This window comes from Barbus barbus (genome assembly GCF_936440315.1).
Source record: "Barbus barbus genome assembly, chromosome: 11".
NCBI lineage: Eukaryota > Metazoa > Chordata > Actinopteri > Cypriniformes > Cyprinidae > Barbus > Barbus barbus.
In genome coordinates, this window is record NC_136739.1 from 22,705,376 (window position 1) to 22,718,798 (window position 13,423).

Consider the following 13,423-nt stretch of genomic DNA (forward strand, 5'->3'; position numbering starts at 1 on the left):
TTTGTGAAGTTCCGTAGTTTTTTTTATTTATTATTATTTGTATATGGATTGGAAGTAACAATGAAAAATGCAACAAAAAAGCAAATTTCAGTGAAAATACATTTTTTACACACTTAGAATATTATAACATACATATAAACACTCATAATAAAAATGCAGCAATATAAGCTCTCAAACGTGAATGTGAAGCCTCTTTGGATTACAAACACATTGCCGCTCTCTTGTGGTACACAGTACAATTGCATTGCCATTATAGGAATATAGTTCACCCAAAATAAACAATTCTGTCATTGTTTACTCACCTCATGTTGTTCCTGATAGTTTTTTGAGAATTGAGAATATCAGGCAGATGACAGCCTAAAATCTCATGTTCCACAGAAGAAAGTCATACATAATCATACTAAATCTGTTTTAGATAAACTAAATTAAGTGATCTAATCAGTTATTTTAGTGTGTTCGACTGCTTCTATTCACTAGAACAAAAGATCAGCCTGTGAAATTGAACTTTCAGAAGAACTGAAGAATTAAAAAAGCTACAAAAAGTTATAATATTATTGGCAAAGCTTTAAATGTTCCTATACACGTTAAGTTCAGTTGAACAGAATGGATGAAAGAAACACTGGGCACAATCCAGGCCTAACTGAGCAACAGAAAAAACAGGGAAGATGTCATATGGCTGACCAAGAGGCCAGCTACAGTGCTGACCGCGATGCAGAGCATTTTGGCTGACATCAATATTCTCAGCACTGCAGATTTGGCACTCTATGACAAGAAGGAAACCACTTCTGAAAAAGATGAACATTACATCATGCCTAAATTTTCCTAGTAGCCTTGTGACAAACCTGAATTTTTTTTTTTTCTTTATAATTGTGGTGCCAGAACACTAAAATTATCCTGAATGTTTGGTGCAAACCAAATATAACTGCAGCACTACCATCATGCTTCAGGGTTGCTTTTCAGTGATTTATGAAGGGAGATACTAATATTCTGTACTAATCATTTTGATTCAGAAGCATGATGAATTTCTGATACTGATTGGAGAATGTTTCATAGTGAAAGCTTACAAAGCTTCTTGTTGTCCAAGGATAGATTTCCTGTTAAAGAATAACAGGGTTGTTAGAGATTGAGAAGAACATAAAGGGCAATAATTTATTTAACATAAATCTGGTAAACAAAAAACAAAAAAAGAGTAACACTGAACCGCGTTGTTACAAGTTCCGCAACAGGGCAGATGACACGTTTGACCTAAAATCACACAAGAACATGGTATGGAGGCATCTTGTTTTAACCATGCCTTTCTTTCATATGTCTCATATTTCATATAATAAAACATTACTGATAATACATTTCTCTCTGTACATACTGCTGCAGTAGATACAGTATTTTACAACTGTAACAACAGTGCTGGTGTTGTGAGCCACATGCTGTGCTGCCCATGAACGTCTGGCATAAAATGCGGACATGATCAGCATCAAGTCCAGCATGAGATGCACACCCAGACAGATGGGTACATAATCTAAAACGAAACTGGAGAGACTATTCCATAATTCAGACTGTGAGGAGTGGGTAGGCAATGAGGACTCGGCCCTATAGAGTGACACTGATTACTATGGAGATGAGGTACTAGGTTCGAAGTTATCCACCCAAAATCTCCAAGGGTTTCAGGCTAGAATTGAGTCGCCAGTGCAAATATAGCTGGCCATGTGCGTCTGATGGCTCTATAAGAAATCTTGAGTTTTCGCACTCTTGTCCTTCCTGTGTGATATGTGGAAGTCTGAGTCGTCTTTTCCGTCCTGTTTTTCCTTTTGCAAAGCTTGTCGGTTTCAAGTGTTTCTCTTAGTTCTCTCTTATAATGCTTACAAGTCTTTAAAAAAAACTACAAAGTCAATGAGGCGACCAAGGCGTGAGTTCTCGCCCAGGGGCAGCATTACTATACAGTTTTGCGTTTTGATCCTGTCACGATTGGCCGAGCGTATTCCACAAAGTCGTCGATGAGAACAGGCCATGCTCCTAAAACAAAGCAAAATGTCATATTAAAATCCAAAATACCCTATATGAGTAAATGCAGCCAAATTAATGTTTAAAAAAAAAAAAACAATCGCTAAAAATTCTGTCAGTATTACAGCTCACAAAATTAAAAAGTATTGATAATGCATGTCACCTTCTTCATCATAGTTTGACATGTCATCTGCAATCATGTTGCCGAAATCCAGTAGCAAGTTCCATGTGTCTTTGGGAATTGATCGCTTATGATGCTCCTGCGCAAAATAAGGACAGAGACCAGGGAGCATCTAAATTAATTGCTAAAGGAAATTATTCCACTCTGTGGTTAATGTGTTGCGTAGCAGCCAGAAAATCCATTTTAATTTGTATTCAGTGCTAAAGAGGGTCAAAGGTCCAAAGCTGTAATGATTTACCAATAAAAATCTGTTCCAGAGGTCTAGGAACTTAAAACGTCCAGCCAGAACCAGGTTCCAATATGCTACTGCCATCTCTAAATCTGAAATGAGAAAAAAACATTAATACAGATGACTGTTCATTCGAGTGAAAACTCACAGAAATGCAGAAAGAAAAGGTGCCCTTACCTAAACCTTTTTGTCCAGGATTCTTGGCAAAGTTAAAGGTGAACTGGTAGAAGTCTTTGAACTTTCCGCTGTCTTTCAGATCCTGTTCTAATCTGGGCAGAAGAGCTCGAAGTTTCTCCGGACTGTCACACCTGCAGATGAAATGAAACGTTTAGGCTCATCATCAATCTCAGCACTGATTCTTCACGCCATTCACACAAAACTCAAATCTGTATAGCAAAGGTGCTGTAAGCGATTACAGCCTGACTTTTTCCATTCTGCCAATGTTAACTAAACAGCTTCTCTCAGCAAATCTAAAACGTGAAAAATAATTTGAGATACATCAAGCATTTCAGATTGGCTCATTTTTCTGTGGTTCTCAGAACTGAGGACTGTCACAGAAAGAGTGATTTCTCAAGACACCCTTTTTTTCAGTGATTCTGTCAGGTAGTGGGACATTTTGTGTGATATTCCCAAAGCACCTTTAAAGATATTGCCAGCCACCACACACCCCAAATTTTGTCAACAGTGCGCATGAAAAAAATAAAGAAATGATGTCATAGCCTACCCCAACTCTGTCATGCCATCAATGAACTCTTTCTTGCTGAATTCACACTGTGTTGCTGCACGGAATTTCCATGCCACAACCAGAACACTGATGCTGGCCGGATCCAGATTGAGGTCATCACAGAACTGTTGAATTCCATCGATCCCAATCTTATTCTCATCCTGGGGATCTGAGGGGGAAAGCAAAAGACTTTTAAAAAACCAAGAACACTAATGCGGAGTTCACACTGCATGATTTTCAAAGTGATCGTTCACACTGCACGACTATCTGGGGTAGCAGTCAGTTGTTGCCGTGTTCACATTGCATGATGGATCGGCGATAAGAGGTTACACACTGCATGACTTTACAATAGGAAGAATCGCCAACAACTCTGTCTGGTCCGCAGACTACAGCCAAACGCACACGAGAAGTGATAAGGAAATAACACAAGATCACACTGATATTATGGTCTATAAGTCCTCCACAAACACAAAATAATTAACAAAGATGACTTCCTTTTTAACAACACTTCTGCTGGGAAAATGTTATATACACAAATCTAAGTACTTGAAAGTGAAACAAGCCTTTTGTGCATTTTATAATGAGTTTATTTCTAGCCTACAAAAGCCCTCAATGTGATGAAAAATAAAAATGCAATAAATCTTTTGTCCTTTATAGAAGAATGTTATTTACAGGAAAAACTTTAACCCCCTTTTGTGTTTAATATATATATATATATGTTTGTGTGTGTGTGTGTGTGTGTGCGTGTATGTATGTAGGTCTTTTATTAAGTTTTAGTTATATTTAATTTGAGTTATTTTAATACTTCAACAAACTAAATGGAAATGAAATAATATATATATTGAATTTATAAATGTGTGTGTATATATATATATATATATATATATAGTTGTTTTTTTGGTGCTAGGCTTAGTGATATGTTAGAATAATTATTATACTCCTATATCGTTTTGAAAATTTGTTGTATGCATTCGTCAATTTTTATAACATTTCTTTATTTCTAAAATGTGTAAAGGTAGTATTTATAAAGTTTTAGCTTTTAGTTTTGGATCTGTTTTTTGTTGTTTTAATACTACAATTGATTGCTTCTGTTATCCTCATTTGTAAGTCGCTTTGGATAAAAGCGTCTGCTAAATGACTAAATAATAATAATAATATATTATATTAGGCATATATAGGCATATATAGCCTATATATCTTCTTGTACCTCTTCTGTATATTCGAATGCAAAAATATACTGATATCGCCACGTTGTTTGTACATAAGTAATTGCTTAATAAAAAAGAAAGGGAAAAAAAGTCCTCCCTGAACTAACAGCTGCCCTGTATCTTGCTCTCTCATTGGCTGTAGGTCATCACCAATGTATTTTTCAGTCAGAACTCATTTCACACATTTTGAATCGCCACAGCTCCAGATATTTAGCATGCCATTGCCAAATATTTCACGGGCGTCGGCGACGCATCGGCGATTCTAGGCTGGCCGAACACTAGAGGATTTTAAGCCCGATTTTAAGGCCGATTTGCACCCCCGAACGATCGTGTCATACCCGCGATAGCCAATGACAGCGAGCAAGCTTCACTCTCCGGATGTTGAGTGCCTCTACAGCTGAAACCTGGCAGCCACAAACATGCCGTGAAAGCAGAGAACATCATCCATATCCTTTTGTATACTTTGTTTTTCACTGTGAAACAGAACATACGCCAGGAGAGCCAGCTGACAACGTTGATTGACCTCTATTTGTTTTTCTTCTCAAGTCATGTTTGATCTCGCGAGTCTCTGTGAGATCACGTGTCACTGTGAAATCGTTCCTACAATCTTCAAGTGTGCGGTCTCGCGGTCTGCTCGAATCATCTAGTGTGAGTGTTCGGAGGATTATAAGGCTAAAAATCGGTTGAACTGTCTGCATGTCTGTGGTCTCCCATGGTTTTAAAATCGGTTAAGATTTTTCAAATAGTCCAATGTCCAGCCAGCATTAGATCGCTTCTTTGAAAAAATCGGGCTAAAATCGTGCAGTACAGATTTATTGCATTTTTCTTTTTCATCGCTTCGAGGGCTTTTATAAGCTATAAGAAATAAACTCATTATAAAATGCACAAAACGTTGGTTTCACTTTCAAGTAGGCTACTAATTAGATTTGTGTATATAAAAATTTCCCAGCAGAAGTATGTTTGTTAACAAGTCATCTTTGTTAATTATTGTGTGTTCGGGGAGGATTTATAGACCATAATATCAGCATGATCTTGTGTTATTACCTCATTACTTCTCGTGTGCGTTTGACTGTAGTTTGCGGTCCACTTCCTTTTGTAAAGTCATGCAGTGTGTAACCTCCTCCCAGCAAACACAGAACGTTCCCCTAACGTTAGTTTTTGGTTCCCGTTTGGTTATTGTTTTGGGAACCAAATACTAACGTTAGGGAAATGTTCTTTTTAGGTTATTTTTTTTTGTTACCATAAAATAACGTTCCCAGAATGTTGCATGGTGGTTATTATTAAATAACAAAAAAATAACTTATAGAGAACGTTCCCTAGTGGTTAGTTTTAGGTCATTTGTTTTGCAACCATAAAATAACATTCCCAGAATGTTGCAGGGTGGTTATAATAACGTTATGGGAACGTTCTACAAACCAAAAACTAACGTTCTATTTCCGTTAAGAAAACTTTCCTGGCTAACCAAAAACAAACCATAAAAAATTACGTTCTGGGAACCAAAAACTAACGTTTCCAGAACATTCTGGGAACCAAGAATTGTTAGTAGGGCTGTCACCGATCCATCATGCAATGTGAACACAGCAGCGACTGAATACTAGCCCAGATAGTTGTGCAGTGTGAAAACAACAGTTATCCGATGACTTTGAAAATCATGCAGTGTGAACAGTTATTAAAACAAACATTTCTAAGAGGAATTCAACATTTAAAGGTGCAGGAGTAGGTTTTTGTTTAGGTTTTGCTGGCTCTTCTTCATCCAAGTGGTTTTGGGCTTTTTTCTTCACTCTGTGGCATGCAAGCTGCAGATCTAGTTTTATTGCCCTAAGAGGAACACCTTGTTTAGACATTTTATTTTTCCACTCAAACTTTGCCTTTATTCTAATTTTAATTCCATTGTTTTGCTTATATGTACGTATATGTTTGGTTAAAGTTGCAATGTACAACCCAAATTCCGGAAATGTTGGGATGTTTTTTAAATTTGAATAAAATGAAAACTAAAAGAATTTCAAATCACACCAGCCAATATTTTATTCACGATATTACATAGATAACATAAATGTTTAAACTGAGAAATTTTACAATGGTGTAGCATCTCCTCTTCTTTTCAAAACAATTTGAAGACGTCTGGGCATCGAAGTTATGAGTTTCTGGAGTTTTGGTGTTGGAATTTGGTCCCATTCTTGCCTGATACAGGTTTCCAGCTGCTGAAGAGTTTGTGATCGTCTTTGACGTATTTTTCGTTTAATGATGCGCCAGGTGTTCTCTATAGGTGAAAGCTCTGGACTGCAGGCAGGCCAATTCAGCACCCGGACTATTTTACTACAAAGCCATGCAGTTGTAATATCTGCAGTATGTGATTTTGCATTGTCCTGCTGAAATACACACGGTCTTCCCTGAAATAGACATCGTCTGGAGGGGAGCATATGTTGCTCTAAAACCTTTACATACCTTTCAGCATTCATAGTGCCTTTCAAAACATGCATGGTGCCCATACCGTATGCACTTATGCACCCCCATACCATCATAGATGCTGGCTTTTGAACTGAAAGCTGATACCACGCTGGAAGGTCTCTCTCCTCTTTAGCCCGGAGGACACGGTGTCCATGATTTCCAACAAGAATGTCAAATTTGGACTCATCTGACCATAGAACACTTTTCCACTTTGAAACAGTCCATTTTAAATGAGCCTTGGCCTACAGGACATGACGGCGCTTCTGGACCATGTTCACATATGGCTTCCTTTTTGCATGATAGAGCTTTAGTTGGCATCTTCAGATGGCACGGCGAATTGTGTTTCCCGACAGTGGTTTCTGGAAGTATTCCTGGGCCCATTTAGTAATGTCAATGACAGAATCATGCCGATGAGTGATGCAGTGTCGTCTGAGAGCCTGAAGACCATGGGCATCCAACAAAGGTCTTCGGCCTTGTCCCTTACGCACAGAGATTTCTCCAGTTTCTCTGAATCGTTAGATGATGTTATGCACTGTAGATGATGAGATTTGCAAAGCCTTTGCAATTTGACGTTGGGGAACGTTGTTTTTAAAGTATTCCACAATCTTTTTATGCACTCTTTCACAGATTGGAGAGCCTCTGCCTATCTTTACTTCTGAGAGACTCTGCATCTCTAAGACATCCAGTTTATAGCTAATCATGTTACAGACCTGATGTCAATTAACTTAATTCGTTGCTAGATGTTCTTCTCCTAGCTTAATCTTTTCAAAATTTCTTTGAAAATTTGCTTTTTCAGCCCTTTGTTGCCCCCGTGCCAACTTTTTTGAGACTTGTAGCAGACATCAAATTTGAAATCAGCTCATTTAGTGGATAAAAGTGTAACATTTCTCAGTTTAAATATTTGTTATGTTCTCTATGTTCTATTGTGAATAAAATATTGGCTCGTGTGATTTGAAAGTCTTTAGTTTTCATTTTATTACAATTTAAAAAACATCCCAACATTTCCAGAATTCGGGTTGTAACAAAAGTAGAAACAAAATCATTTTTCTGCATTGTGATTTATATATAAGTGAAACTGATTATCTGGAAGAAAAAAAAAAGGAGGACGGGTACTTGGTTCAGTCGATCAGTTGTTGATTAGATAGAGGAAGCTGTGAATGCAAGCTTACAGCTTAATATAAGAAAAGGGCAGAGTTTATGCGAATGGAATGATTTGAGAAGTCTGCCATAAATAACCAAAGAGAAAGTATGTCATTTCACCAGAAGAGTTATGAAATTGATTAAACATTACAAAGTGAAAACATTTCTTAAATATGAAACATACATGGATGAATGCATTTCCATTTCATTGCAACTTTAAGCACCTGCTGGATAAGAACTATATAAAGTAAACTTCTTTTTATTATTAGTAACTCAGTGGAACTGCATGACACAGCTGGTCGTGTGATTTCAAAATGAAGGCCCCCACGAGAATGTAAGCCACTCTGAGTAGAAAAGTTAAAAAGCTTTACAATTTAATCATATTTCTCAAAAGTAATAGAAAAAAATAGTAAGACTTTTTTAATGAGAAACAAATTACTAAGAGCACTTTTTAGCATGCAGTGATACTCTCAGGCACAGGACAGCGGGCAAAATACATATCAAATTGAGATTAAAACTCACCTTTATATCGATTGTAAAGCTGCTCCAGCTTTTTACGGTCCACTGAGCTTTTCATGGATTCCTTGTGGTACAAATCAGGGTTCTGAAAGTAGTTGTCGGTGGCCACCTCTAGTTTCCAGTCATTTTGAGTGAGGCAGTATACAGCAGTCTTCTCCCCGGCTTGAGTAAAGGACATGAACTGCCGTACCTTGTCCTTTTGGGAGGATTTTAGTTTATGCTGTGTGGACACAAAAGATATGCCCTCAGACATGAACTCAGACAGACGGAGGAATACACTCAGCAGTGTGTACAAACAGAAAGAGACACAAACAAACATACAGAGAGAGAAAATTGCACACATTCAGGCACAAGACTAAAGTTGACAACTGGAACAACCATAAACAAAGCGTTGACCAAACGTCCAGACCTATGTGGCAATTTAAAAGGACATCCTACCGGTTATAGCAAGTTTGACTGAAGCACCAAGCATGTGAGGACCTGTGACAGGCCACTTGTGCTTGGCATGTAATATGAGATGGCAAGCTCAGGGCGGCCAGTGCAAAAACAACCGGGTAACCCTACAGTTATTTCCATCGATGCACAGTAAGCTGTTTCGCTAGCTCTTAAAACAAGTTCAAAAGAACCATTCTGACTGGACCATCACAAGACACAGAACCAGAACACAATGTGCAAAAAGTTTGATAGCCCACTTAAGACATGTTTAGAGGGTATTACAATCTGGAAAATAACCAGGCTGCTATTGGGGGCTGGATTGAAAGGGCAGGGCTAAAAGACTTACGTTTGACATTTCATAGCTGGGTATGGATGTCACTTAACCCTCCTGTTCTGCAGACATTGACTGCCTGGTTGTTTGGAGTCACAGAGACCCCTATATTGTATGTGTAAAATCATTGTGAACATTTAAAAACATCAGTGATGTCATTGCATTTATCAATCCGGTTTTAAACTTGGGGTCTCAATGACACCACTACAGAAATATGCTTTGGTTTTAATGTATAACTATCTAATCATAACATCGAGTTGAAAGCTTGTTTATAATCAGATCTTTTGCATTTTGGAAAAGTCATGACGTTCAAGCTGATTGTTCGATGTTAAATACGATTTTGGTGTGTTAAAATAGGGCTTGGAGGGTTTCTAAAATCCAAAACAGATGATCAGGGTTAACAGCATGCATGCTTAGCTAAAGCACTGAATAATAATAATCCTCAGATGCATTATGCAGTACATAGTGCATGATTCCAGGACAGATAGGAGGAAATGTACATGCTGAACTCCCTAAATATCAACAACTGACCTTCCTGCCCATACAAAACATACACACAATTATGATCATTCTCGGTGCGACACTCGCAGACATCAACTCGTGCAAGACGCGGAATATCTACGTTTGCCAGAGCTTCTCCGTCGAACACAGGAGCAGAAAACATCAGCAATATTTTTAATTTCTATGTCACCTACCATTTTATCACCCGCTGTTTGACCAAATTGATACCCAATGCTCCTATGTACAACTGCGCATGCGTGTAGGCATCAAGGGACTGCGCTAGAACACCAGCGAGTCTGCGCGGTGGACACAGTTACGATTTGGGAGTTGTAGTTCGTAAACGTGCGTTTTGTAGTTCGGAGAATAAAAGGGTGTGACTGTGTATAATTAAAATCTCTCTACCAGAGATGAGTAGTAACAAATGAAAAGTAGTAAACTACATTTAACTACATTTTCTGTAATTGTTCCTCTCTCTCGTACAAACTATCGCATGAATCAATTCATTCAGCTCAAATGATTCACTCATTCTGATTCATTTTAGAAAGTCGATTTGGTCAGACTGTTCATACTTGTTATGCATCTGTTCACAAAGTATTCATTGATTAATTGGAGATTCTGTCGTATTTTTTATTAGAAATATTCAGTAGCGCATGAAAGCTAGTTTCTAGATGCTTTTGCCCCTCAAATGGTCTCGTTCATACTTTTTTTAGTAAGTACTTTTTTAATAAAATTGTAAAAAATGTAGGCTATACCCTCGTGGCACACGTGTGTTTTTGCTGTGAAATATTTAATGATTTTTATAATGTAAACATAAAAATAACTTCACTGGACTAAACCATTTTAGGTTTATAAACAGGCTTTTGAGGAACATTTATTTGTACTTCTCTCAATCAATATTGTATTACATAGATTATATGTTTTACGTTGATTTTATGTTATCAATGGCATTGCATTATATGTTTTGTTTTTTTGTCGATCAATTGTCACTATACATTGAAACTCATCGATTTACACATGCTCTGAATTTCATCTTACTTTTTGGCCATATTACTACTATTTGGCCCTCTGAATACATTTTTTAAATTAAAATAAATTATAATAGCCTAAATTTAAATAAAATAAAATACGTTTTTTTTCTTCGTCAAGTGTCAACTCCATATTGGACATTTAAAACATTTTTTTGCAAACAAAAGGCATTTGCAAACTATAATATACACACACACACACACACACGCACATATATATAATTATATATAGAGAGAGAAAATATAGAAATACACACAAGTCTTTTAGGCATGAAGACATGTTCAGGACGATCTGCTGAAGTTCAAACCAAACATCAGAATGGGGAAGAAAGATGATTTAAGTGACTTTCAATTTGGTCTGAAAAAGAGAAAATATCCAGTGAGCAGCAGTTCTGTGGGCAAAAATGCCAGAGGTCAGAGGATAATGACCAAACTGGTTTGAGCAAAAGGTTGCCTGGTCTCAATTTCTGCTGTGACATTCAGGTGGTAGGGTCAGAATTTGGTGTAAACAACATGAAAGCATGAATCCATCCTGCACAATATCATTGGTTCAGGCTGCTGGTGTGGATGTAATAGGGTGGGGGATATTTTCTTGGCACACTCAGGCCCCCTAGTTCCAATTGAGCATCGTTTAAATGTCACAGACTGAGTACTGCTGCTGTCTGACCATGTCCATCTCTTTATGACCATCCAGTTTATGACATGTTACAAAGCTCAAATCATCTCAAACTGGTTTCTTGAACAAGACAATGAGTTAACTTTACTCAAATGGCCTCTATAATCACCAGACCAAATCTGCAGCAACTGATGCTGTCATGTAAGTATGGACCAAAATCTCTGAGGAATATTTCCAGGACCTATGAAGAATTATAGCAGTTCTGTAGACAAAAGATGGTCCAACCCGGTACTAGCAAGGTGTACCTATAAAAAGGGGGAGAGGGGGGAGGTCATGGGGAAAATCAGATCAGATCTGAATTCTGTGTCTGATTTATTTATTTATTATTATTATTAATGTTATGCTATACTGTCATCTCTCTGTAGCACAATCTGCAGACTCTGTCATCATTATCTATGTAGGTTATGACCTACTTTTGAGCATGTTCAGCTGACCAGTGCAGTATGGCTAAACCTTTGAGTGGATAAACGTGTTGAATGTTTAGTGTGAACACCACCAAATAGACTGATTTTAAAACATGTTTCACATATCTATAATAGCCCTATATAGTCAAGGTGATATGTGCAAAATTTGAGGTGAAATGTTCACTTTTTCATAAAAGCATGAAATTTGGTACACTTGTATAGTTTGCAGCCCTAAACATTTTCAGAAATGGAGCCATCACAAAAACAACTTGTGGTTGCCATGGCGACCATTTTACTTTCCGCCATAATCAAATTATGTATTTTGTGTCATAACCAAACATGATAACACAGAAAAGGTGATGTCTATGTTTTGATACCATATACAACAACATAAACTGTTCAAGTGAAGAGTTAATAGTGACATCAGCAATGTATCACAGCATTTACAAAAGTCCATATTATGGCTATTATTATTTTTTTCTTTCTTTGATAACTAATATTTTATTCATAGTACAATAAAAGGATGTTTTAATTAATTAATTTGTTACATTTAGCGCTTTTCTGGGTACTGCTTAATGGAAGGGGGAATCTCAGTCTCAACTGTACAGCATCCACCTGGATGATGTGACAGCAGCCATACTGAGCCAGAACACCCACCACACACCAGCTAAATAATATTTTATTCAATAGTACAATAAAAGATTGTTTTCAAGAATACAATAATTTATTTCAGAGATATAAAAAAATATCATCTCAAGTAAGTGTATTTTAATTACCTCAGAGTCAGGTAGGCGGTAGTATGTTTCCAATACATTCTTGTTCTCTCTCAACAACGCTCTATATCGGCAACAAAATCTTGCTAAGCTGTGTCATTTCTAATTGGAAATACTCAACCCACTCTTCCCTATATATTAAAAATTATTTTGAGTTTCAACTGAGTTAAACTCTGTATTGTAATGATTTATCACCTTCCTGGTCATATATAATCCTTTATAGAGGAGCTGTATGGGCTGCTGTCCTCATGGCAGTCCACTTGTAGTCTTTGGTGACTTCGAAATCCATCTGGAGAAGCCTTACACTGCAGACTTCCACTTCCACTCCTAGCTTCATTCAATCTCAAATGGTCTACAATGAACTGAAAAGGGCCCACTTCACACCTCTCTTTATCTCCCCGCATTGGCTACCGGTTGCGGCTCGCATCAAGTTCAAGACATTGATGTTTGCGTACAGAACAGCCACAGGCTCAGCACCCTCCTACTTCCTCCTCACTCTTATGAATCTACATCCCCTCCAGAAGCCTGAGATCTGTAAGTAAGTGATGCCTTGTGATAACATCACAGAGAGGCATTTTCATTCACCTTTCCTTTTTGGTGAAATGATCTTCCCACAATCACAGTAATTAACAGAACACCCGACACGTTATCTGACAGCAGCACTAATTTAATCCTATACTCGACCCATTTGACATAAAAACTGGGACCCGAACCGCACCTGCTTTAAATCTCCTACATGAGGTAGAAAAAACTAATTTATTAAAACTTTTATTCAAATTGTGAATAGATTAAATACAGAAAGCAAGCAAAGAGCGCCCCTTTAATATAATC

General features: G+C 37.4%; 1 protein-coding gene across 1 annotated transcript; it reads right to left on the reverse strand.

Annotated features, from left to right (window-relative positions):
• Positions 1 to 3: 3 nt before the first annotated feature.
• On the reverse strand, positions 4 to 9,992 carry LOC306877263 (DCN1-like protein 2). Its single transcript, XM_079428921.1, has 7 exons — positions 9,909 to 9,992; positions 8,451 to 8,667; positions 3,133 to 3,301; positions 2,586 to 2,716; positions 2,418 to 2,500; positions 2,162 to 2,258; positions 4 to 2,010 (listed from the first exon to the last, which is right to left on the reverse strand). Exons 1-7 carry the CDS (start codon positions 9,909 to 9,911, stop codon positions 1,931 to 1,933), a joined length of 780 nt encoding a protein of 259 aa, XP_079285047.1. The 5' UTR covers positions 9,912 to 9,992; the 3' UTR covers positions 4 to 1,930.
• Positions 9,993 to 13,423: the final 3,431 nt, after the last annotated feature.